At 39.6% G+C, this 26337-nt stretch overlaps 3 protein-coding genes and 2 pseudogenes across 3 annotated transcripts; 4 read left to right on the top strand and 1 right to left on the bottom strand.

The window, feature by feature from the left end:
• Window positions 1–1533: 1533 nt before the first annotated feature.
• Window positions 1534–17797, top strand: LOC131304263 (uncharacterized; annotated as a pseudogene).
• Window positions 8239–8910, bottom strand: LOC131304677 (uncharacterized). The gene has a single exon (XM_058332014.1). It carries the CDS (start codon window positions 8908–8910, stop codon window positions 8239–8241), a length of 672 nt encoding a protein of 223 aa, XP_058187997.1.
• On the top strand, window positions 9769–12051 carry LOC131304261 (probable inactive receptor kinase At1g27190; annotated as a pseudogene).
• LOC131304262 (uncharacterized) lies at window positions 13259–17134 on the top strand. The gene is made up of 9 exons (XM_058331440.1): window positions 13259–13291; window positions 13442–13534; window positions 14428–14597; window positions 14751–14813; window positions 14936–14955; window positions 15073–15117; window positions 16001–16068; window positions 16425–16555; window positions 16738–17134. Exons 2-9 carry the CDS (start codon window positions 13462–13464, stop codon window positions 16834–16836), a joined length of 669 nt encoding a protein of 222 aa, XP_058187423.1. The 5' UTR covers window positions 13259–13291; window positions 13442–13461; the 3' UTR covers window positions 16837–17134.
• Window positions 17798–22510: 4713 nt separating the features above from the next.
• LOC131303539 (inactive LRR receptor-like serine/threonine-protein kinase BIR2) lies at window positions 22511–25196 on the top strand. The gene has a single exon (XM_058330439.1). The coding sequence runs from the start codon at window positions 23148–23150 to the stop codon at window positions 24957–24959; it is 1812 nt and encodes a 603-aa protein (XP_058186422.1). The 5' UTR covers window positions 22511–23147; the 3' UTR covers window positions 24960–25196.
• The last annotated feature ends 1141 nt before the right edge of the window (window positions 25197–26337 follow it).

The following is a 26337-nucleotide window of genomic DNA, read 5'->3' on the forward strand; positions in this document are numbered from 1 at the left end:
TTTAGCCGAGGTTGCCTTATTCACAGAGGGTCCGCGCCACCCCATTTGGGCCATCTCGTTGTTTGTTTTGGTATTCGACGGTCTAAATTTTAAATAAACTATTTGCAGAAATAATTTATTTAAAATTTGGACCACCTAAAACACTTTTAGAAGGATAAGATTGTTCACCTCTGTAAAAACCTTTTTTACGGAGCCTCCGTAAAGAAGTTTTTCTCTTTTTAGCCTACTACTTTAAACCATACTCGCTGCGAACAAAGCATTTTAGCATGGGACTTCGAAATTTCCATCGTTAGCAGCTTTAAAAATCATAAAGAAGGCTTATTAGTTATGTACTATGTTAATGCATTGAAACAAAGAGATGATTTAATTCCAAATTTCCCCCACGTATAATAAAAGAGCCTATAAGGAAATGATAACCAAGAAAATTACTCCATACCAAGAATATAGAGAAAGTAAGCAATTACTAGTAACGACCAGAGGACGTTAAAGCAAGTGGATGAAAAAAACCGGTTACCTAAAAAAACGACATGACAAATTACTAGTATAATGGAGAAAATAAAGGCAGCTAATTTTGCCACTTCCCTATTTTTTAATGTCACTCCCCTTTTTTATTTTTATCAGGTGAATTTACCGAAACACCCTTGCACTTTTATTTCGAAAGTGAGCCATTTGAACTCCGTACCAATTATGGCCAGACAAAATCCGCAGCTTCGAATTTAGACAAATTATGATTTGAAATATATTGGAGTATATAAATGGAAAATGATATTGTCACTCTCCTTTTTACCAATGGCACTCCCCTTTTTGTCTTGTGGTGTGTCAATTACAAAATAGTCCATGCATTATGTGAAAGCTTATTTGCATTGAGGGGTAAATTAATAAATTCACCCAACTATAAGACAAAAAGGGAGTGCCGTAGGTAAAAAGGGGAGTGACAATATCATTTCCCATATAATTTTAAAAAATTAGCACTTTCATCCATTTCGACTCTTATACTTTTGTTTATCAAGGGTGCAAACGAGCTAAGCCGAGTTTTAAAGTGCTCAAGCTTGGCTCATTTACTAAACTAGCCTAAAAAGCTCGAGCAAATGAGCCGAGTTCTTAACAAACTAAGCCTGATTCATTTACCAAAACGAGCCTTCATAAACAAGCTGAACCTATACAAATGAGCCAAGTTTTTCGAGCCGAGCCGAGTTTTACATTGTTGAGCTTGGCTTGTTTCCTCCACGAGCCTAAAACTTGAGCTTGAGCACAATTCGATTACTGAACAAGTCGAGTTGCGCCTCAAGCAGCTCGCAAGCAGCTTGGTTTGTTCGCCGCCGTCTTGCTAGCAATCCTTTTGCACCTATTGGCTAATATCATCTCCTTTTGATTGGGTCCAATATTCCGGATAGGCTATGCTCCTTACGCGTCCAGGCCCATTAACTGGGTTCTATATAGGCCCATAAAATCCACAAACTTGTGGGCCTAAAAAAGTCCACAGAAAACCGCTGTGTATATAAACCTCACGGTGAGTTCGTTCTCACCTTCAGATGATCTCTACAGGGAGACAGAAAGCGGGAAACGGAACTCAGAAATCCATGGCGGGAACTGATCCACAGAAGCAAATCTTCACTCTCATTCGCGACTTCGCTACGGAGAATTCACACGGAGGTAATGAGTTTCTTCCTTGCTACGCTTTTCCGTTTGGTTGCACGGAAAACGCAGGAAAATTAGAGGACTGGAAATCGTAACAAATCCGTCGTTTTGACAGCGTCACTCGAGTTTGATTGACTGTTCGTGGAATTCAAATTTCCGTACGTTTTTTTCTCGTGAGGAGGTAGTTTATCGCTCATCTGCTTTCGTTCGGTTGCACGGAAAGTACAGGAAAATTTGAGTAGGAAACACGAATTGAAATTTCTATAACTGATCCGTTGTTTTTGTTTTTTAAACAGCGATCCGTTGTTTCGATAGTCTCACTTGTGTAATAAATTAGGGCGGCAAACGAACCGAGCTGAGAAGCTCGAAGCTCAGCTCGGCTTGTTTAGTAAACAAGCCAAACTCGAGCCGGAGTTTAGTCCCATTTGGTAAACAAGCCAAGCTTAACATTATAAAGATCGGCTTGTTTGCATAGGCTGGGCTCGTTTTTATAGGTTGGACTCGTTTATAGAGGCTCGTTAAGTAAATGAACTGGGTTGGGCGGATTTTTGGCTTGTTTGCTAAATGAGCTGAGCTCGACAAAAAAACTCCGCTCGGCTGCACCTCTTGAGTTGGATTTGTTTAATCTCGAGCGAAATTCAAATTTTCCATACGTTTTGATCACAAGGAGCCATTCTCTTTCTCATGGCTTTCCATTTGGTTGCTTGAAAAACACAGGAAAGTAAAGAATTGGAAACACGAATTTAATTATAACTGATCCGTTGTTTTGATTGCCTTACTTGAGTGGATTTATATTTTCTCGTGTCGAATTTAATTTTGTCCATTCGTTTTGATCACAACGAACTAGTATATTCCTCTTCGCTTTCCGTTTGGTTGCATGGGGAACACATGAAAAATAGTGAAGCAAATACGAATTTGTTATCATAGCTAATCCGTTGTTTTGATAGTTTCACATTGAATTGGATTTACTCGATCTATGCGTAATAGTATTTGTTTCCGCACATTTCCGACATATGCAGAGAGGAGAATAGTCGGTCTCAAGAAGTGAATCCCGGATCTACGGTCTGAGTTAGAATTGGCAAATGCTGAACTAGAAGACGCCAAGCGTCTCAAAGAAAAGATGGAGCGAGAGATTAAAGGATACGAAGTCGAATTGGCCATGAACGAAGCTTCGATTCAAACCCTAGAGGTTTCATTCTCTTGATTTGCATGATTGATTGCTCGTTCAAGCTTCTGATCAGATTTTTTGATATGAGATTAGGTTTCATGTGGTTTCTTCACAATTTTGCTCAAATGGCTTCTGTTTAAATTAATCCTTCCAGGCTAGGGTTTCTCTGATTCAGAGGGAGATATCAGTTGCTGGATCTGATTTGGAGGCACTTAAGGTAATAATAGGCTTTAGTTAGACATCAATTGTCTCTTGTTTTTGTCTGATTGTTTTGTTTTTCATTTTTCTAATGGTGTTTGTTTTTTGTTGCTTTGAACCCACTGGCATATTCAATTGGGTAGAATGAAGAAGGGGCTTTGCGGTACATATTTATTGCCTCCTTTTTGCTGAACTTAGTGATGTGAATTGTTCAAGCATTAAAACGGGAAGTTATTCATGATACTGTATAGTGCTCAATCAATTGTGTTCCCGATGCAGGGATGACTTCATTGACAAAATGTTTGCGCTCAATGCTGCTATAAGGTTGGCCTCATGTACTTCAAAATTGGCCGTATCTTGCATTTACTGCCTTTTTTCTCTTTGCCCTTCATTAGCTTCACAGAACACAAGACTGGAAACAACACAATATCTGAATGGATTAGATGTGCTTGGATGAATGTCAGCCTATAATCATTAATTTTGTTTCCTTCTGGGAAATAAATAGTTTGGCGGGTGTAGATTCTTAATCTATGTCCTAGCTAATGGTATTGATTACTAAAGGCAGAAAAGCGAAGGCCATGCATTGAGGGTGTACTAAAAGCAGCATAGTCCTGATGTTGGAACAATTTGTTTAAAAAAATTGCCTACAGAATTTCATGAGGGTGTTTTCTTTTCCTTGTTTAAAAACTGCTGCAAGTTAGAGGTTGACGGTAGTGGTTTCTGTGACTGCTATTTTATCTGAGTCAATTTTACTCGCTAATGCGGGAAGTTCCAAGAGAAAATGGCTTGTGCTTTTTCTGAAGACTACTCGATCGGGAGTTCAATGAACATTGGTCTGTGCATTTTCTTAAATGGTGCTTGGTCCGTACAACAGAAATGTTTATTTTCCTAGATGTTTTTGCTTTGTGGCTGTAGATCTCAGTTTCCTATTTGATTTGTATATGTGGAACTGGAGGTTTAACAGTGTACTGTATACTGATAAGCTCCCATTTCTTACTGCTTCCGGGTGAATGATTAATAGTGGCACTAACATTAACAATTGGCGTTAGCCGTTAATTGTATGACTGTTCTGTCTTCTTTTACTTCTATCTCTCCCAAATTTATAGTGCAACTGTTGTTATATGGCATGGGATACATCACTTCAGTTTATGATTTCGTTTCTAATGGAACACTCTTACTTTTATTCCAATATCAGGCAAAGAACTATGTGATGCAGAAGGTGCTGAAGTTAGCAGAAGAGCCCTTGAGAATCAGATTGTCGAATTAGTTTCTCAAACCAATATTGAGGAACTGGAGTGTCAAGCAGAGCTAAATGCTTATAATCAGGTGATCAGTTTTTCTATGCCTTAGAAAAACACATACTTTACTGCTTTCTTTTATTCTGATTTCTAGATTTTGAAAAATACATGCCATTCGTTGCTTCCTTCCTTTTTTTGGTATTTCTCCCACAGTTTCTCCTGAAGATAGTCTATACAAACTGACCCTTTTGAAACTCGTGCAGGTTTAGGCAAAACTAATTGATTTGGAATGGAAGGCGTTCTTGATGGAGGCAATTATGAAAGAAAACATAGAGTTCCAGGACTTGACCAGATATCCTTACTATGAGTAAATTTATATTGGTACTATCTACGCAATGTCCACATGATTCTCACGCTCAAAGATTTTTTAGGATATAAGTTTGTCCTTTGACCTTCTTGAAAAGAGTTTGTTAAAAAAATAACCATCTAGAGAAGAGTGAAACAAGTTATCCTTTTTCTCTTAGATTAGGAAGTTTGTGCATGCTCTCTTCAGTTCTTTTGTAGATGGAGAAAAGGACACTGGTGGTTGGAGTCTGGACTTCATAAAAGTATTTTGAATTATTATCCGAGGGTTTTGACCCCTTTTTTTTTTGTTTGTGTGTGTGTGTGTGTGTAGCTTTACCACTTTCTATAACCCACTGATAGAGTGTCTGTCCTTGACTGGGAGTAAGCAGAGTTCAGAGTTGGAAGAGAAAATTGCTTCACTTGGTGAGGAGTTGCAGAAAAGGTGCTTATGTCAGAGTTGTGGTCTAGACAATGCGGAGGCACTGGGTGGAATTCTTCAGGCCAGTGATGGGAGTTATTGAACTGTAAGAAGTTGCCTTTGATCTCTGCATCTCTCTACACGCAACGGTCGTATTGTAAGTGCGGATTTCTGATTCTACAGGTACATTTGACTTCTGTTCAGAGTTCATACTGTAGTTGCTGCGATTGATTGTGTCTATACAAAGAGAAGCCTAAAGCTTTTTTCTGGTAGAGATATTTTTAACGCGAGTACTCGTGATTGCCTTGTGTCTTTTCTTAGATTTGTAAAGCTCTGGCATATATTTTTGGTTAAGCTCATTTCTCCTGAAAATTCATTAAATTGTTCTGCTTAAACCTTAAATATTCTTACCCTCTTTTTTTTTTTAAGTAAAAGGGTGTTGAGAGTGATTTTTCAAATTATTTATATTATTTTTTGGTTGGGGGCAGGGGTAGGCAAGGAAGGGAATTTACCATTGTTTTTCTAGCAATACTGAACAAAATTTTGCTGTTGCACAATTTTGTGATATGTTTGAGCTTGGGGAGGAGAAGGAAAAGAAAGGAAGAGAAAGTGAATGAGGGAGAAATTAAACGGGAAATGATACTGTAGTAGTTTATTTCCTTTTATTTGGTTCGAAAACGTAAGAGAGAAAAATGAGGATATTAGAGCATCTCCAACCTTGACCTATTTTAAGACCCAAATTTTAAATTTGGGCAAAACCCACAAAATACCCTATCCAATATTTGACCCAAACCCTTCCCCATTTTGGGTTTTACCCATTTTTTTGCCCAAATTTGGGACAACCCAAGTCTGTCCCCATTTTCCAACTTCTCTCTCTTTAAATTTCAACCGCTCTTTGCCTCTTTCCATGCCTTTTTGAGAGCAGAGAACCAGCATAATTAAATAGATTGTTGCTTCTCTTCTCTTCTCCTTCCTCTCTCTCTCTCTCTCTCTTAACCAACGTACAATTGTGAGTTTCCAATTTGATCAATGGATGAGTATGAAATTCTTGAGGATTCTATGAGTCTGGAACAAACTCATGGAGTAGAAATTATATCGCGAAATTCTCCTGTGGCAGTAGGAAGCCAAAAGCAAACGATTCGTGGTAAAGGATTTACCATGGTGGAGGATGAAGCTCTTTGTCGAGCTTATTTGGCTATCTCACAAGATCCAATTATAGGCACTAATCAGATCATGGCGAATTTGTGGGAGCGTATACGATTATGTTTCTCTTCCCAAGCAAATGTTGACTGCAATAGAACCGTTGTTTCTTTAATGAAACGGTGGTCGAAAATTCAAAAAGTTGTGAGCAAATTTTGTGGTTTTCTTAACTACGAAATTTTTGTTATATTTTTTTCTCTTACACTTTGAATTTATGATTACTAGATGGCCGAGGCTAAATGTATGTTTAGTATTGATGAACATAATGAGCCATTCATGTTTGAATCTTGCTGAGAAATATTGCGCCACAGTTGTAAGTGGGATGAAATAATGACACCATCGCAAAAACCTAGCAACTTCTTCAAATCCCTCCACTGGTATTCCGACATCTCTCGAATCTGAGCTAGATTTGGAACAACCTTCAAGAGAGGAAGTAAACCGACCAAGTGGTATAAAAGCCGCTCTCGATTCACGAAGGAAGAAGGTGATTGATGATGTTAAGTTTGATCATATGGCAACAAACCAGAGTCAAATAATAAATGTCTTACTGGTATCTACTCGCAAGGTATTGAATGAGAGCAACAAAAAGCTGCTAATTGTCAAAAGAAGGCCAAGGATAGGGAGGCGCGACTGCACTACTTGGCAGAAAAGAATGAAAGGGAGCAAAGGAAGGAGGATCATATCATAATGTCAATGGACATGTCAAACTTAACTCCTACGCAAAGAGCCTACTACGAGCAGCGTCAACAACAAATCATTGCTCGAACTGGGATGCTTTAAGTTTATCTTTCTATTTTATGGTGTTTGAGTATTGGCATGTTTTTATGTTGTCAAAAGGATTCCCATGGTTTTGTTAGTTCCTACTTCATGGACACAAGCTATTGGTGGTCCTCGTTGAATTGTTTTTCTGTTGGAGTATTCTAAGAAATGAAAAGGCCCTATATTGTTATACCTTGTGCAAGTGTGCTTATTATAAATAACATAAGGTGGAAGTCGTGTGAAGTGTAAAATCTGGATTCACAAACACCATAGCAGCTAAAAACAATAATGACCAAAAAAAGATTTTTAGCGGTATAGTTGCAGTTGTTTTTACATATGGTGGATTGGTTTTACTCTACTGGAACTGGAGGTGATTTTTAGCAGTATAGTTGCAGTATACTTTAACATAAGGTGGACTGATTTTTAGCTGTATAGTTGCAGCTGTTTAGCCTCAAGTGTACTTTGGTTGCAGTTGTTTGGCAGTAGTCTTTTTTGTGTGTTTCTAGCTGGAGTGGTGGTGATAGAATGGGACAGGTTTGGTGTTTGGGTTGAGAAACCTACCTTCCACATCACCACTGTAAGGTTTAGGAGGTAGATATTTCCTTGTTCAGTCAAGGTCCATGCTCTTGTTAGTGAAAAAGCAAAAGACTACCAGGCTATTTGAATGAATACAGAAAGATCCCACATATTTTCATCAGGCATCTGAAAGCTCTGGTTTTGACTTGGCTTTTTTACTTCAAAACCAAAAACAATGAGCTATTGCACAAATCGAAAAGACAACAAGCTATTCCACAAAAGTAGCAAAATAGGATCATGTATAGCAGCCAAACAATAATGGCAGATCACTAATAGCTGCAAGACACATTATTTTCTTAACCAAAACTTCCAAACTTCTACGTCCTAGTTTGAGAACTTCCAAACTACATCTATCCATGTCGTTGCCGAAGATGCGCAACTAAGTCATTGCGGAAAGTGTGATGAGCATCCTTGTTTCTAATTTTGACATGACGAGATAGAAATGATTCAAAATTATCATCACGTTTCTCGCGAAATTGCCACTAGTTGGTTCCTCTCTGATGTATAAGTAAAATCAGTACAACTCTCTCCCTCATCCTCGATGATCATATTGTGCAAAATAATGTCTTCATGATTTTCCCAAGCATTTTTTGACCCCAAAACCATGCCAGTCCTTTTATGATTGAAAATCGTGATTGCAGAACCCCAAATACCCGCTCCACATCCTTTCTTGTTGACTCTTGCATCATCGAAAAGTGCTATTTTTTGGCTCCTGGAGGAGACGAAATAGTTTGAACCAATGTTGCCCATGGAGGATATATGTTGTCCGCTAGATAGTATCCTATATTGTAGGCATGTCCATTGACAAAGTAATTAGCGGGAGGAGCTCGCCCTTGGACAAGTTCATCAAAAAGAGGAGAACGATCTAAGACATTGAGATCTTTGTGGGATCCCGGCATTCCAAAAAAGGCATGCCAAATCCACAAGTCATAAGAAGCAACGACTTCAAGAATCATGGTAGGTTTTTTAGCATGACCACAATAGGCACCTTTCCATGTCGTCGGACAATTCTTCCACTCCCAATGCATGAGGTCCAAACTTCCTAACATTCTGGGAAATCCGCGAGCCTCCCCAATAGCAAGCAATTTACTAACGTCATCTGCCGTTGGAGATCTTAAATACACATTGCCAAATTTTTCGATAATCGATTGACAAAAATGGTTGAAGCATTCAATTGTAGTGCTTTCTCCTAAACATAAGTACTCATCAGTCGCATCAGTTGGCATTCCATAGGCAAGCATTCTCATTGAGGATGTCATTTTTTGAAGGGAGGATAGTCCACGTACCTGGCATGCATCTAGCTTTTGAACAAAGTAGGGATTATGTTCTTCAATACCATTCAGAATCCTCACAAATAGATCACGTCTCATCCGAAAGTGTCTGCGAAATACCGATGGCGAGAAAATTGGATATTCGGCAAAATAATCCGCAACTAGCTGATTGTGATCCGCTACTCTTTCGCGTCGGTAGTATTTCCGTCACGGAACAGAGCCATCCCATTGCTTGTGTTTTCTTGTATTTTCTCTCACCATTTATAGCATTAAGCCATTATTTGCCTCATAGAGACCTACAAGTGTGACTATGACTATTTCTTCATCACTATCATCATCAGAAGAGGAGGATGATGATGAAGAAGAAGAAAGTGCAGAATATTTAGAAGGCTCCATTGTCTAGTTGATGTAAGAAAGGAACCAATCTCTCCAACATATATCTGGTAAGAATTTGTCCAGGATAAGAAAATATTGAGTGGGAGATTTGTTTGCAAAAGGGAAAAAATGGGAGGGAAATAAATTAGGAGATGTAGTTGGGAAAAAAATGGAGGGAAACACTATTGAAAGCATAAAAAAATAATATATTTGGATAATGAATCATTTTCCTATTGGAGTGAGCATAACCAAAAATGGGTTTTTTCACAAATTTTGACCCAAATTTGGGTCAAGAGATGCTCTTACTTTCTTATTTTTGGGTTTAAAGAAATAAGGGAAGACAGTAGCGTACCAATACAAATATGAAAGGTGGGCTAGTAAAGGAGGTGTTCGAGTAACAAGGAAAAGAGAAGAAAACTGACTTTTCATTGTAGGAAGTAACAAGGAAAAGAGATTTAAGTTTGATTTCCGCGTAAGTTCATTCGGTTCTTTTTTTTTATAGAATTTTTGATCGATTCGGATCGATCGTCCGGTAGACGGGGGTGTGAATGAGCCGCGGTGAGTGTATCATTGTCCCTTAATTTATCACCCGGTCTTGGTCATCAAACACTCAAAGCAGCTTTTAATAATCAAACCACTCCCTTCCGATAAACACTTCTAATCCCCTCCCCCGCCCAAAAAAAAAAACACTCAATTGAATAATAGAAAACCATGACTTGCTTCAGAGGACTCACCTGCGTTTTACTCCTTGTCCTTGTATTTTGTTGCGCTATTCTTCCTCCGGTCTTCTCCGAAGACGACGTGGCGTGCCTGCAGGGCGTGAAGAACGCCGTGGCGAATCCGTCGACCCTCAACTCGTGGACCTTCTCCAACAGCACCGTCGGATTCATTTGCAGCTTCGTGGGTGCAACGTGTTGGAACGATCGCGAAAACCGCCTCATCGGCCTTGATCTCGGCGAGATGCTCCTCGGCGGCCAGATCCCCTCGGCCCTGCACTACTGTTACAGTCTGCAAAACCTCGATCTATCCGGTAACAATCTAACCGGTCCGATCCCTGACGATATTTGCGTTAGGTTGCCTTATTTAGTAACCCTAGATTTGTCTACTAATCAGCTCACCGGACCGATCCCTGATGATTTGGCTAACTGTACGTTTCTGAATAAATTGGTATTATCGGATAACCAGTTGTCTGGTTTTATACCGAGTCCGTTGGCTAGTTTGGCTCGGCTTAATACGCTCTCTGTTGCTAATTATGAGCTGTCTGGTGCGATCCCGTCGGGTCTGAGTTCGTTTGATTCGTCCGGTTTTGAGGGGAATACTGGACTCTGTGGGGCGCCGCTTGGAAAGTGCGGTGGTTTGAGCAAGAGGAGGCTTGCGGTTTTTATCGCTGCAGGGGTGTTTGGTGCCGTCACTGCTGCTGCATTGTTGTTGTTTGTGTCTGGGGTATGTTTGTTCTACTTTAGAAAACCTAGTTGGAGGAGGAAGAGAGGGTTTGAGGTTGGGAGTGGTGGTGATGGGAGTTGGACTGACAGGTTGAGAGCTCACAAGCTTGTTCAAGTTTCTTGGTTTCAGAAACCGCTTGTGAAGGCCAAGTTGGCGGATTTGATGGCTGTAACCAACGATTTTAGTGTCGACAACGTTATAAGTTCCACTAGGACGGTGACGACTTACATGGCCATTCTTCCTGATGGGTCTTCCCTTGCAATTAAGCGGCTTAACACTTGTAAGCTAAGCAAGAAGCAATTTCTTATGGAGATGAATAGGTTAGGGCAGCTTAGGCACCCAAACTTGGTGCCCTTGTTGGGATATTGTATGGTGGAAGGAGAGAAGCTTTTGATTTATAAGCACACGTCGAGTGGGACTTTGAATTGATGTTGAACGGAAATTCAAGCGAATTGGATTGGCCGACCCGGTTTAGGCTCAGTTTCGGTGCTGCTAGAGGGCTTGCTTGGCTTCACCATGGTCGCCAACCTCCTATCTTGCACGGGAATATAAGCTCTAATGCGATTCTCCTCGACGAGGACTTTGATGCTAGGATAATAGACTTTGGGTTGGCAAGCCTCATGACTTCAAGCACAATGGTTGCTTCGTTAAAAGGGGATGTGTACGGTTTTGGGGTGGTGCTTTTGGAGTTAGCTACCGGGCAGAGATCTCTAGATCTCAGCAATGCAGATGAAGGATTCCAAGTTTATTTGGTGGACTGGGTAACTCAGCTTTCATGTTCTGGTCGATTGAAAGATGCCATTGACAAGAGTCTTTGTGGAAGGGGCCATGATGAGGAAATAATGCTGTTTCTGAGAATTGCTTGTCTTTGTGTGGCTTCCCCGCCTAAGGATAGGTGGTCAATGTTCCAAGTTTACGAATCATTGAAGAGCATTGCAGAGGAACATGGATTCTCAGAACAATATGAGGAATATCCACTCCTTTTTGGCAGGCAAAGTACCAGTAATCAGACATATATTTGGGGGCCCTATATTTGGAGCAAAAGTTTGGAGAAGTTCTAGCTTAGTTTTTTCTTCCTTTTTTTTGCCACACGGTATAGTCAGCAGGGGTTAGCGGGGTGTGTTACGTTAGTACATGGGAATACAGGGACTATCTGTAATCCTGACCCCAAACCACCCACGGAGGGGCTCGAACCTCTGCCTCCTAAAGGAAGGGAGGAAGGGAGTGGCAAGCAACCAACTGCACTAGGCAGTGGTTCCTGTTCTAGCCTAGTTTACATCACCCAAGATCCTGCACCCAAAATTTTTGATGTGCACATGTACTATGTGAGTTTTACCCGGTGGATCATGTTTTGAGACTTATGATACAGTTATTGTAACAAAATAACTATAATTAATTTATGACTCCTTTGAAATTAATCAATATAGAGCTTTGCGCCGATTTTAATTGAATCCTTCACTAGTCGAGGCTTGCGTAAACTGGACACTTAGTCACTCCTATGAAAAAATATTTCTTAGGTTATCTGGTATTGGACTGGACTCTAGTTTAAATAATACAAAGGTTCAATAAACGCATCAATGACATGTTCCTGTATAAAATAAACTCCAAATGACTGGATCGATATCATAGAAATGTGAGGGATATTTTTAGCTTACTAATTTAATCCATAAATGGTGCCAACAAAGCTTTTTAGCAAAGGGACATCCAATTTTACATCATTACCATTGCGGCTTTAAAAATCCGGAGTGAAGGCTTAACGGTGTACTGTGTAATACATTCAAATTTTCGTTATTATATCATTGCCATTGCGGCTTTAAAAATCATGAGTGAAGGTAGTGGTGTAATGCGATATACGTTGAAATTTCCAATTTTATATCATTACCATTGCGGCTCAGGCTAAGTTTCACTAAAGTTTTTTTTTTGGGCTTTTTGGGCGTTTTGTTCTTATTCAAAAAAAATTCACCTTTGTTAGTTTTGCGCCAAACTTTTGTGAGTTATTAGATTCGTCTTGACGAGAGAAATCGGAAATTTGAAATTATTTTGCTACTATTACCATATATTTTTACAAATATTCAAGATAAAGCCCAAAAGTATATTATTGGGCTTTTTCTTAGATATTTTCAAAAATATTTGGGTAGAAGTAAAAAAATTTCACTTTTTCGATTTATCTCATCGAGACGAATCAATAATCCACAAAAGTTCAGCACAAAATTAACAAATGTGATTTTTTTTTAATAAGGAGCAAACACCCAAAAAACCCTAAAAAAACTTGGCGAAACAGCCTTAATTAATGCTGCTTCAAAGTGAGATTCGAGATCGGTAACTAAGGGCCCGGCTATTTGCAACTGCGAATTTGTTATATGTAGCCACTTCATAAGAAGAAATTCAAAAATTTCATTTTATGAATTAGCTACATGTAGCAAATTTGCAGTTGTATTTAACAGCACCCGTTACTAATGGAGTAGTAATAAACCGTTTTCCCTCCTGTAAACAACGTCGTTTTGCACCTGTTGGCACTAGGCCGATATGATCTCCTTTTCACTTGGGCCAAAGTTTCGGATTCGCGTCCAGGCCCATTAACTAGGCTCTATGCCCATAAAATCCACAAACTTGAGTTTCGTTCATTCACCTTCAGTTGATCTCCACAGAGACAGAAAGCGGGAAACGAAAAGGGAAAATGACGGCCCAGGACGTGTTTTGATAATTAATACCCGTCAAGGACATGCTGAGAACATTTGAGAACATTTGTTAATACTGAAAATGTCCTTGAAAGGTATTAATTATCAAACACGTCCTTGGCCGTCATTTTCCCAAACGAAAACTCAGAAATCCATGGCGGGAACTGATCCACAGAAGCAACTCTTCGCTCTCCTTCGCGACTTCGCTACGGAGAATTCACAAGGAGGTAATACTAGGTCTCTTCCTCATGACGCTTTCCGTTTGGCTGAGTGGAAAAAACGCAGGAAAATTAGAGAAGGAAACGGCGAATTGGAAAATCATAACTGATCTGCTATTATTTCCATAGCCTCACTTGAGTTGGATCTGCTTCGTCTCATGCGAAAATTTAATTCTTCCGAAGGTTTTGTTCGCAATTGACCGTAGGCTATCGCTCATCTGTTTTCGTTTGGTTATAACACGGAAAATACAGGGAAAATAGAGAAGGGAGAATCATAACTGATCCGTAGTTTAGATAAGCCTCACTTGAGTTGGATTAAATTCTTCTCAATTTAAATTCAAATCTTCACGTACCTTTTCATCATAAGGAGGTAGTCTCCTTCTAAGTCGCATAATGCGTAGCGTAAGCGTGCGAACGTATTTCAAAAACATCGAACCACTAAAATCAGTGAGATCGAGTATTGAAGCGCAAGCGCAGAGGAGAATTGAGAGTGCAAGCGGAGGGCTCTATCGAAGGATTATTTAAATAAGGTCTCCTCCTTATCGCCATTTGGTTGCATGGAAAACACAGGAAAAATAGAGCAACAGACACGAACTTGATATCATAACTAATCTGTTGTTTTGATAGTTTCACATTGAGTTGGATTTACTTTGCAAGAGTGAGGATTGAGAGTGCAAATACCGAGTGAGGTTTGAGAGCGCGAGCGGAGGGCCCTACTGAAGGATTATGCAACTAAGGTCTCCTCATCGCTTTCCGGTTGGTTGTACGGATAACACAGGGAAAATAGAGTAGCAAACACGAATTGATATCATAAGTGATATGTTGTTTCGATAGCATCACTTGAGTTGGATTCATTTTTGTCTCGCCTGAAATTGAATGTGTGCGTGTCCCGAGATACGCAGAGCGCAGAATAGTAGGTCTCAAGAAGCGAATCCAGGAGCTTTGGTCCGAGTTTGAATTGGCCAATGCTGAACTAGAAGATGCCAAGCGTCTCAAAGAAAACATGGAGCAAGAGATTAAAGGATATGAAGTCGAATTGGCCATGAACGAAGCTTCGATTCAAACGCTAGAGGTTTTGTTCTCCTGATTCGCATGTTTGATTGCTTGATCGAGCTTTTGATCAGATTTTGTGAAATGAGATTAGGCTTCACATAGTTTCTTCACAATTTTGCTTAGCGATTACTGAACGCGTTCAAATGGCTTCTGTTTAAATTAATTCTTTCAGGCTAGGGTTGCTCTGATTCAGGAGGAGATATCAGTTGCTGGATCTGGTTTGGAGGCACTTAAGGTAATATAGGCCTTAGTTACATTGTCTCTTGCTTTTGTTAAATTGGTTTGTTTGTCACTCTCTAATGGTGTTTGTTTTTTCCTGCTTTGAACCTACCGGCATATGAAACCACAATTGGGTAGAATGAAGAAGGGGCTTTGCGGTACAGATTTTTTGATTCCTTTTGGCTTAATTTAATGATGTGAATTGTCAAAGGATTAAGCATTTAAGTTGTTTGTTATGTTATATATTCTTCAATGAAATTGTGTTCACATTGCAGAGATGACTTCATCGACAAAATGTTCATGCTCAATGATGATATAAGGTTGGTCTCATTCAATTCAAAAAGGTGGTATCTTACATTTACTGTCCTTTTTCACTTTGACTGCATTAGCTGCACGTCAAAAATGACCCGAAACAACACAATTTACTGATAAACTGGAATTGAGAATGTTCTTTGATGAAGGTCAGCCTACAATCATGAAATTTGCTTCCTTCTCGGAAGTAAAGAGTTTATGTGCGTTCAAATTCTTCATCTATGGTCTACGTAATGGTACTAATTACTGAAGGTGAAAAAGCTAACACCATCCATTGATTTGTAAAACTATTTATCAAGCTACCAATTATCACTACATAGGGAATGTATAAGTGAAATTAAGTAGTGACTTGGAGATGGAAAAGAGATCTTTGCATAAACTATGGATCTCCCATGTAAAATCAGAACCATTCATCAGCTTTATAGAGTAAATGGGGATTACGTCCCTTCACTGTTTCTTACTCTTTTGCCTGCATCAATGAATCTAATGTGGAAGAATTTCTCCTCAATGGATTTTCTTAGAAGCAAGGTGACCGCTTGATACTTTGCCTAAAGGAAAACCAGACCCCTAATTCTCCAGCCCCTGAAAACTGGGAGACCTTTCCACACAAAATATGTGGGAAGTAGGGGGGATTTTATCATCTTCCGAATTGTGTGTTAGTGTTCCATATCTAGCACAGAAGTTTGGAAGTTTACTGTACTAAGCAGATAATTTGGATGCTTGCAATAGTCCTGATGTTGAAACATCCCATAACAAAAAATTGCTCAAAGTATTTTGTCATTTTGTGGGGTTTTTTCTTTTCCTTGTCTAAAAACTGCCTCTGGTGACAGGTTGACGGTGGTGATTTCTGCAACTGCTATTTTATCTAAGTCCATTTACTTGTTGATGCAGGAAGTTCCAGGAGAAAATGGTTTGTGCTTTTGCTAAAGACAACCCGATTGAGAGTTCAATGAACAATGGTCTATACATTTCCTTAAATTGAGCTTGGTGGAAATGTTTCTCTTCGTAGATGTTTTTGCTGTGTGGTGGTGCATCTAAATTCTCTGTTTTATTTCTAGATGTGGAACTGGAGGTTTATCACTATATATTGATAAGCTCCCATTTCTTACTGCTTCTGTGTGGATGATTAATGGAGAATCATAAGAATCTAGTGACAATAGCATTAACAATTGGCATTAACTGTATGACTGTTGTGTCTTCTTTTTCTTCTATCTCTACCAAATTTATAGTGCAACTCTGGTTAAATAGCATGGCATGCATCACTTCAACTTAGGATTTCTTTTCTAATGGAACTTTTACTTTATTCCAAAACTAGGCAACGACCTATGTGATGCAGAAGATGCTGAAGTTAGCAGAAGAGCCCTTGAGAATCAAATTGCCGAATTAGTTTCTCAAACCAATATTGAGGAACAGGAGTGCCAAGCAGAGCTAAATGCTTGTAATCAGGTGATTAGTTTCTCTGTGCCTTCAAAAAACACATACTCTACTGCTTTCTTTTATCTGGATTTCTAGATTTCGAGAAATACATGCCATTCGTTGCTTCCCTTCCTTTGTTGGCATTTCCCTCACAGTTTCTCCTGAAGATAGTGTATACAAATTACAAACTGACCAGTCTGAAACTCGTGCAGGTTCAGGTGGAGCTAATTGATATGGAAAGGAAGGTGTTCTTGATGGAGGCAATTATGAAAGAAAGCATATTGTTGCAGGACTTGACCAGATATCCTTAACTATACTGACAGTATCTATGTAATGTCATTTGATTCTCACACTAAAAGATTTTTCCCTTCGATCGGGGTGCTATAAGTTAGTCCTTTTGACCTTCTAGACAAGAGTTCGGTAAAAAATAACCATCTCGAGAAGAGTAAAAAACATTCCAGGGATACGATTTATCTTTTTCCTCTTTAGTTTCAAAAGTTAGTGTTTGCTCTCTTCAGTTCTTTTGTAGATGGAGAAAAGGACATTGGCGGTTAATTTTGAATTATTATCCTGGGTTTTTTGACCGGAAATTTTTTGTATAGCTTTACCACTCTCACCCTCCACTTTAGGGGGTGAACATTACCCTTCTTCTTATTGGTTGAAATGGTATGGACCCAACACAAAGTTATGTCATGTTTACCAAAAAGTGTATTGCATGGTAAGCATAACATCACTTTGTGGTGAGGTCCACACCATTTCAACCAATAAGAGAAAGGGTAATGTTCACCCTCTTTTAAGGAGGGTGAACAAAATTGCACTCCTCTGTAACCCACTGATAGAGTGTCTGTCCTTGACTGGGAATAAGCAGAGTTCAGAGTTGGAAGAGAAAATTGCTTCACTTGGTGAGGAGTTACAGAAAAGGTGCTTGTGTCCAAGTTGTGGTCTAGACAGCGCGGAAGCACTGGGGGGAATTCTTCAGGCTTGTGATGGGAGTTAAACTGTAAGAACTTGCCTTTGATTACTGCTTCTCTCTACGCTCCACGGTCGTATTATAAGTGAGGATTTCAGATTCTACAGGTACATTAGACTTCTGTTCATAGTTCATACTGTAGTTGCGGCCATTGTGTCTATACAAAGTGAAGCCTAAAGCTTTCTTTTCTGGTAGATGTATTTTTGTAAACGAGTATTCTTGATTGCCTGGAGCCTTTTCTCAGAGTCGTAAATCTCTGAGATATATTTTCGGTTAAGTTCATTTCTACTGAAAACTCAAAAGTTCTTTTGCTTAAACCTTAAATATTCTTACCCTTTCGTCCCGAGTAAAAAAAAAAGGGTCTTCGGTGTGATTTTAGGGGTGTGGTGACATTTACTAGCTTGTTCTTCTGGCACTACTATATGCAATTTTATGCAATTTTACTGTTGTGGAATTTCATGGTATGTTTGAAGCTTGTGGAGGAGGAGAAAAAGAAAGGAAGAGAAAGAATTTGTTTTGTTTTTTTTGGTTCTAAATTTGGTTCTAAAAAGAGAAAGAAAGGTGAGGACATTACTTTCTCATGTTTGGTTTAAAGAAATAATAAGGGAAGACAATACTAATATGAAAGGTGAGTAGTAAAGGAGGTGAGGAAGTATTAAGGAAGGAGATTGACTTTTCATTGTGATTTATTTTCTTTTCACTTTATGAAAAAATTATTTTATTTCCCTTTTTCTAAGATCCAAACAAAAAAGAGAGAAATATTTAATTTCCTTTTTCTTTTAGTATTTCCTGAATTTTAAAGAATGTGTTACTCTTTCTCTCCACTAGTGTTTGAATGTTTCTAAAGAGTAATTTGATATACCTAAGACGATTCTCCTAAAAAATTCTCGATGGAGAAAATTAAATTTTAAACACAATCACTATTGCCACAATTGTCACATTGCCGCTATAATGACGCCGTTGTCCCAATCTCTTTCTCCAGTCAACAAGAACGTTATTGATTTTTTGATGATGTCTGAACTAAGACGACTTTTAGTTAAATAAGCCCTTGCATATTGAAGTAATTTTGAACCAAGACATTCAAAGAAAGTCAATGCCTTAACTCTTTGTAAGGGCAAGCCATTTTCTCCTCTTCTTTTTTTTTGATGCAAAAGGTTTAACAAACGATTTCCCTGGTTATGTCGTTGCTTCTTTTGCTCATCTTTAAGAGCATCTCCAATCCAATACTCTATTTGAGAGTATCAAAATACTATATTTTATTCATAAAATGATTTTAAAGGAAATTACTATTCCTTTTTATTCCAACCACAAATCCTCTATTTTTCTCTCTAAAATTTCCCTCCAAAATTAACCTCTACTAATTCCCTCCAAAATCACCCTCCAAAAATTTCCTCCAAAAATAATCTGCCACGGCACTTCCCCTCCTGATTTTTACTCCAGTTTTTACTCCACTACATTTCCCCCACCCTCCCACTTGTTCTTTACTCCAATTTTCTATAGCCATGGCTTCCACTACATTTCCAATTTATGGGGCTCAATCACAATTTACTAATTATGCAAAAGAAATGGAAGAATGGGAGGAGGAAGATGACATACTACTCCAATTATATGTCTCCAACACCAGTTTACAACCTGTGAAATGTATAGAAGTTAAGCACAAATCCTCTGTGAAATTAATGTTGGAGATCAGTGTAGACAGAGTGAGGAATAAACAGAGTGAAGTTAATGATGGTGGTAGTTCAACTACCAGTTTCGGTAGAAACTCATAATTAGGATATAAATGTCATTTTAAAAGGTAAATAGTGTTATAGAGGGATCCTCCATATTTTTTTCCATCCTCTAAATATGGAGGATCAAAATCCCATCCTCTCAAATAGAGGAAGCTTGAGAGGATGGGTTGGAAGAGTTTTATACTCTCAAATGGAGAAATAGAGCATTGGTTGGAGATGCTCTAAGACATGACTTGAGTCTCTTTCATTAGGTCGTCCTACGCAACATAGAGTCGTGTTCTAGAAATTGCTCATGTTTTTCTTAATTCCCAAAAATTGTCCTTGTCCAAAAAATTTATTTGGTTTTCACTTTTCATCATCGTTTTGTGTTGACTATTCTTGAAGAATAATACTTTTTTTTTCCGACGGTCAGAAATGTCTGGACTATTTTATGCGCATCTTTACTATTTTCTTTCCCGGTCCAATCAAAGATAGACCCACCACAATGGAACTAGAGGGATTTATAAGAGATTTCTCTCTTATAATCTGGCCCAGAAAGTTGCTAAGTTTTGAATTTAGAATGTCAGGATTTACAGCTTAACCCTTTTTGTCACTTGAGTAGGGCTGCAAACGAGCCGAGCCAAGTTGAGCTTTACGGTGTTCAAGCTTGTTTATTAAATTTTTAACGAACACAAGCTCGAGCTCGAGTTCAGTGAAAACTTAACGAGTCGAGCTCAAGCAGAGCAGGCCTTGGCTTGACTCGAGCCTTAACGAATCAACGAAAAATGTATATATATCATTGCATAGGTCTAATATAACTAAAAATATTTTGATTGTGAAAATATATATATCTTTCATTTTCCTATGGAGCGGAGGTGTACTGGTGTGCGTGTGCTCTCGCTTCGCTTGGTTGACTAGAAAGTAAAAACGGAAAAAACAAATTATGAAATACTAATAAAAATCCTAAACTTAAGTATATATATCCTGGCTCGCGAGCCGACTTGAGCCGAGTTTATCCTAGCTCGAGCTCGGCTTGTTTACAAAACGAGTTGAAAAAATCGGCTCGAGCTCGTTACTTTAACTTCCGAGCCGAATTTGAACGAGTTACTAACGAGCTGAGCTACGAGCCGCTCACGAGCGGCTCGATTCGTTTGCAGCCCTGCACCTGAGCTCATCCCTGTTTCGAACTTGGGCTTTAATACTACTACTTTAACACATGAGCTAGCACACCAAGGCCGTCCCACTGACGACGCCCAGAAGGAAAGTGTGGGGTCACATGACCCCATGGAGAAAACAAATGGTATTACTGTTACTCTATGCTACAGTTCTCATTGGCTAAGATCTGACCCCATAAATAAAGTATCAAATCCAACATGGTACGCAAAACACCGGATAATATATACTCCTCTTTCATTCGGGAAACGGTGCCTAAGAATTCTTGAATATCTCTTGGACAGTGGGCCCTCAGATCATAGAAGACAACTCCGTATAGTATAAAATAATGGTAATGATGTAGAGTTAAGTACTTTAGATCTAGAGTTAAATTGGGAAGAGATTGCACCAATTGTGCTTGGGCACGATCATAAAACTATGTAACCTGGTCAAATGCGATTAGGAGAAATTAAGTATTCATATATATATATTTTTTGGCAAAAGCAAAAGAATTAGTATATGGTTATAGGTTCTTCTACTCGTCATGAGAAATTTATCTAAGTTTGTGAGGGGATGAACTTCTCTCCGGTTAATAATAATGGGCTAAACCCTCTAGTTTTCCAGTTTGCGAGTATTTTCCGAACCCATTTTAATCATCCAAGCCGTTCGCATTTTAGAGCTTGTCATGAACATCAATCTCATGAAAAATCAAATTGATGGAATGTCATATCATATAATTTCGGAATATATGTAACAAGCTTACAACAAACTCATTCAACCCATTTATTTCACAGAAATGACAGAGGTACCGACCGGGGGGAGGGATTTCGTATTGACGGCTGCCGGCGGGCCGTCTTCAGCCACCAGATGGCTGATCCGAGCCGTCCAAAAATTCTATAAAAACAAAATCGATAGGGCCCTCGCGGGAATCAATGGCATCCGAGGTGTGTAGGTTGCTTGATCTGAGCACCCTACACACCTCAGATGCTATTGATTCCCGCGGCGGCCCCATCGGTTTTTTTTATAGAATTTTTGGACGGCTCGGATCGACCGTTCGGTGGCTGAAGACGGCCCGCCGGCGGCCGTCAGTACGAAATCCCTCCCCCACTGTTGGTACATATAGCAAGACTCTTTATTTGAAGACAAATGCATTCCGAAATTATATCACCCTAGCCTACCATCCTAATTTTTTATGTGACTAAAGTTATCGACGAGCTCTAAAACATGAATAATTTCGATGATCAAAATGGTATTGGGAAGAGCCCACAAAAGGGCAAACTGGAGCGTCCAATCCATTTTCATAGACCAGAGAGAATCCTCTCCCTTTGTGATATATGTTTTATAGGAAATAGATAATTAGTCATTGATGGAGGTTATTACCATAGATCTTAGTTAAGTCATTAGTCAAAGTTCTTATCACACATCCTAATTGGTACTTAAGTTTGCGAATGACCCATCACCCAAAATTTCAGGAGTCGCCACTACCTCCTGTCACTACCACAACACAATCACCATTGCCACGAGGACTACATTGCCACTATAGTTACGCCACCGTACCTACTCACCTCCCCAACCAACAAGAACATTGTTGAGTTTTTGTGACAACATGTGAATTAAAAAAAACTTTTAATAGACAAGCGCTCACGTATTTAAAAATTTTTTGACCAAACAAAGTCATTGCCTTGCTCTTTAGAGATTTATGCAAACATAATGAATGCCTTGCTCTTTGTAAGGGCGAGCCATTTTCTGAAGTCCTTCGTGTTCCTTTTGGTTTTTTTTTTCTTCGGTGCAAAAGGCTTAACAAACAATTTCCCAAGTTACGTTGCAGGCTTGCAGCTTCTTTCGCTCATCTTCAAGGCATAATCTGAGTCTCTTTCATCATGTCGTTCCCAGTGATGCAATCGTATTCTAAAAATTGCTCATTTTTTTCCCCTCATAATACCGAGAAATTGTCATTGTCAAATACATTTATTGGCTTTCGCTATCGTATAATCGCTGTATACGATGGTAGAGTAATCTAGTTTCTACCGGTACTAGATATTTTTTTTAATATACCCCTCGCAAAGATACCATTGGTGCAGATTCTGCCGAATCCAACGATCCATTTTAGGGGACAAAAAACCCATTATTTTATCTTCCCAGTCAAATTATAGACTTCACCTGTCTTATTAGTCAAAGCAGCATTAATAACCAACCCCACCCCCCTCAACAGTTCTAATCCACTCCCCCCCAAAAAGCACTTCAATTCAATAATCTCAAAATCACAACCTGTGAATAATAAATTTCTCTGCAAAACACCTCCACCACGAAAACAAAGTCAATCTCAAGTCCCCCCTCCCCCCCAGTAGTTCCTACCCTCTACCATCTCCATCTGCTCCCAATCCACAAACCCTAATCCCAGATTCACCTAATCACCACTTGTCTCTCTTTATTATTCCACTTCCTTCTCTTTCTTGTGTTTTGATCTGTTTCTGCCACCCCAATCCGTAAAACCTCAACCCCAGCTGTACCCAGATCGTGACCCACTCTGTTCCATTCCTTTCTCTTGTATTTTGATCTGTTTCTACCACACCCTAGCTGTACCCAGATCATGACCAACTCCGTTCCATCCCTTTCTCTTGTATTTTGATCTGTTTGTCATTTGTATTCAAATCTGTGAACCCTTAGCTGTACCCAGATCATGGGTTGTTTCATACTTGTGCTCAACTCTGTTTTACTCCTTTCTCTTGCATCTTGATCTCTTTTGTACTCAAATCTGTGTGCCTTTAAGACCCAAGCTGTACCCAAAACCATGGCGTATTTCAGAGGATCCTCGTCTCTCGTACTCCTTGCGCTCGTGTTTTGTTGCGCTGTTGTTTCGCCGGTCTTCTCCGAAGACGACGTGCGGTGCCTGCAGGGCGTGAAGAAGGCCGTGGCGAATCCGTCGACCCTCAACTCGTGGACCTTCTCCAACAGCACCGTCGGATTCATTTGCAGCTTCGTGGGCGCAACGTGTTGGAACGATCGCGAAAACCGCCTCATCGGCCTTGATCTCGGCGAGATGTCCCTCGGCGGCCAGATCCCCTCGGCCCTTCAGTACTGTTACAGTCTGCAAAACCTCGATCTATCCGGTAACAATCTAACCGGTCCGATCCCTGACGATATTTGCGTTTGGTTGCCTTATTTAGTAACCCTAGATTTGTCTAATAATCAGCTCACCGGACCGATCCCTGATGATTTGGCTAACTGTACGTTTCTGAATAAATTGGTATTATCGGATAACCAGTTGTCTGGTTTTATACCGAGTCAGTTAGCTAGTTTGGCTCGGCTTAATACGCTCTCTGTTGCTAATAATGAACTGTCTGGTGCGATCCCGTCGGGTCTGAGTTCGTTCGATTCGTCCGGTTTTGAGGGGAATAGTGGACTCTGTGGGGCGCCGCTTGGAAAGTGTGGTGGTTTGAGCAAGAAGAGTCTCACGATTATTATTGCTGCAGGGGTGTTTGGTGCAGCGGCATCGTTGTTGTTAGGGTTTGGGTTATGGTGGTTTTACTTTACGAGGTCGACTAGGAAGAGGAAGAGTGGGTATGGGGTTGGGGGAGATGGTGATGGGAGTTGGGCTGATAGGTTGAGAGCTTACAAGCTTGTTCAAGTTTCTTTGTTTCAGAAACCGCTTGTGAAGGTCAAGTTAGCGGATTTGATGGCTGCGACGAACGATTTTAGCGTTGATAACATTATAATTTCGACTAGAACGGGGACAACTTACAAGGCCATTCTTCCTGATGGGTCTGCTCTTGCAATTAAGCGGCTTAATACTTGTAAGCTAAGTGAGAAGCAGTTTCGGATGGAGATGAATAGGTTAGGACAGCTTAGGCACCCAAACTTGGTGCCTTTGTTGGGATTTTGTGTGGTGGAAGAGGAGAAGCTTTTGGTTTATAAGCACATGTCGAGCGGGACTTTGTATTCGATGTTGAATGGAAATCCAAGTGAATTGGATTGGCCGACTCGGTTTAAGATTGGTTTTGGTGCTGCTAGAGGGCTTGCTTGGCTTCACCACGGTTGCCAACCGCCTATCTTGCACCAGAATATAAGCTCTAATGTGATTCTCCTTGACGAGGACTTTGATGCTAGGATAATAGACTTTGGGTTGGCTAGGCTCATGACGTCTGATGAAAAGAACGAGAGTAGTTTTGTCAATGGAGATTTGGGAGAATTTGGTTACATAGCCCCAGAGTATTCAAGCACAATGGTTGCTTCATTGAAAGGGGATGTTTATGGTTTTGGGGTTGTGCTTTTGGAGTTAGCTACTGGGCTGAAACCTCTAGATGTCAGCAATGCAGATGAAGGATTCAAAGGTAATTTGGTGGATTGGGTAAGTCAGCTTTCTAGCTCTGGTCGAATGAAAGATGCCATTGACAAGAGTCTTTGTGGAAGGGGCAACGAGGAGGAAATTGTGCAGTTTCTGAGAATTGCGAATCATTGTGTGATTTCTCGGCCCAAGGATAGGTGGTCAATGTTCCAAGTTTACGAATCATTGAAGAGCATTGCGGAGGAACGTGGATTCTCAGAACAATATGATGAATTTCCACTACTTTTTGGCAGGCAAGATACCAATAATTTGATGTGATTTTGGAGCAGAGGATTGGAGGAAGCTCTGACATGGTTTGTATGCTCCATCTTCTCATAGACCAATTCACTCATCTTGTGGAAACTCCACAGATGCACTTCATGTAAATTGGTATGGTCTTCATTTTTTAATGTTGTTTTATGCAACTTGTTCACATTTTATCGGATACGTATGTGTGATAGAATAAACTCCTCAACTGTAGGTTCTTGTAATTTATGAGATCGTAGACCTTTATTATCTTGTTTCATTTGTTATGGTACTTTCCTGTTGTTGTATGTCATAACTGATTCTTGCTTGGTCTTGTATTCATCGACCATTTCGACCATTCACAGCAGCTTTGTCATGCATTAGTTTTCCTGCATGGCATACTACAGGCTGCAAGAAAGTTTACTTGTTAATTCGTTTTGCTTGGCTGAGGAGTGACAAGCATGGTGTCGCATCAAAGTTGTACTAAGATTTAAGAATAAGGAAATGATATAGGCTTGAACTGAAAACTGGGGCTTACGAAGAGATCCTTCAAAAGACAACGTGAATCATTCGAAGAGACTAGGAAGTATAAAGAAAGTAGCAGCATTCCAACATTCAGAAGATTCGTTTTTAGGGTGTATGTCCAAAATACCACATACAACTAGGTTGTGCATTTGAAAAGTTAGAATGATCTCTTATGTCAACCCTAACTTCTAATGTCTAGTTAATACTTGGTTCCTTGGTTATATTTATCGTGAATGATTGATTATTATGCAACATTTTATCTGCATTGAATCCTGTTATCTTCAGTTCTAACTGTTTGCAATGTGCCAGCAGTGGAATTCATCTAGCCGATCTCTTGGTTTTATGTGGGATACTTTAGAAGTTAGATGTGTTACATTTGAAGTAGCTCAAATGAAAACTGTGATATCAGCTTATGTTGAGGGTACTAGAATCTATTCCACCGCATTTGATTATTGAAGAAAATTTTGCTTTGTATTTTTCTGTTGGTAGAGCTTTTGGTGTAGGATTACGACCTCTGGCTGTGGATTTGTTTCTTAAGTGTGTATTTTTCTGTTGGTAGTGAAGTTGAGGTTGTTTTGATCAGTAAGGCGGAGGCGTTTGCTTTTTTCTGGAGATGATGATCCATGTTTGTTTAGGACAGTGAAAAACGTTCGACATGACCAAAATCAGTTGAATTAGGCCATTTGAGGATTCTTCGTGCTTAATGCATCCATTTGATGTCATCTAGAGAAACTTCCCAGTATCTATGACATTCTGCGTTAATGCATCAATTCTGATGGTTTTTACCCAATGAGAGCAACATAATTGAGTTAAGATATGCATCTCCTGCACAGAATACGTTAAACATCTTTAGTAGGTTGTCGTCTTACGTCTTAAAATTTAGGGC

This window comes from Rhododendron vialii, chromosome 10a, assembly GCF_030253575.1.
Source record: "Rhododendron vialii isolate Sample 1 chromosome 10a, ASM3025357v1".
NCBI lineage: Eukaryota > Viridiplantae > Streptophyta > Magnoliopsida > Ericales > Ericaceae > Rhododendron > Rhododendron vialii.

What these genes read in the sequence shown, in the direction of transcription:
- LOC131304677 (XM_058332014.1), bottom strand. Translation starts at nt 8,910, where the DNA reads ATGAGACGTGATCTATTTGTGAGGATTCTGAATGGTATTGAAGAACAT.
- LOC131304262 (XM_058331440.1), top strand. Translation starts at nt 13,462, where the DNA reads ATGGCGGGAACTGATCCACAGAAGCAACTCTTCGCTCTCCTTCGCGAC. An exon ending in CTTCGATTCAAACGCTAGAG is followed by an intron (nt 14,598 to 14,750) that starts GTTTTGTTCTCC and finishes TAATTCTTTCAG; the next exon opens with GCTAGGGTTGCTCTGATTCA. An exon ending in TGAGAGTTCAATGAACAATG is followed by an intron (nt 16,069 to 16,424) that starts GTCTATACATTT and finishes TTCCAAAACTAG; the next exon opens with GCAACGACCTATGTGATGCA.
- LOC131303539 (XM_058330439.1), top strand. Translation starts at nt 23,148, where the DNA reads ATGGCGTATTTCAGAGGATCCTCGTCTCTCGTACTCCTTGCGCTCGTG.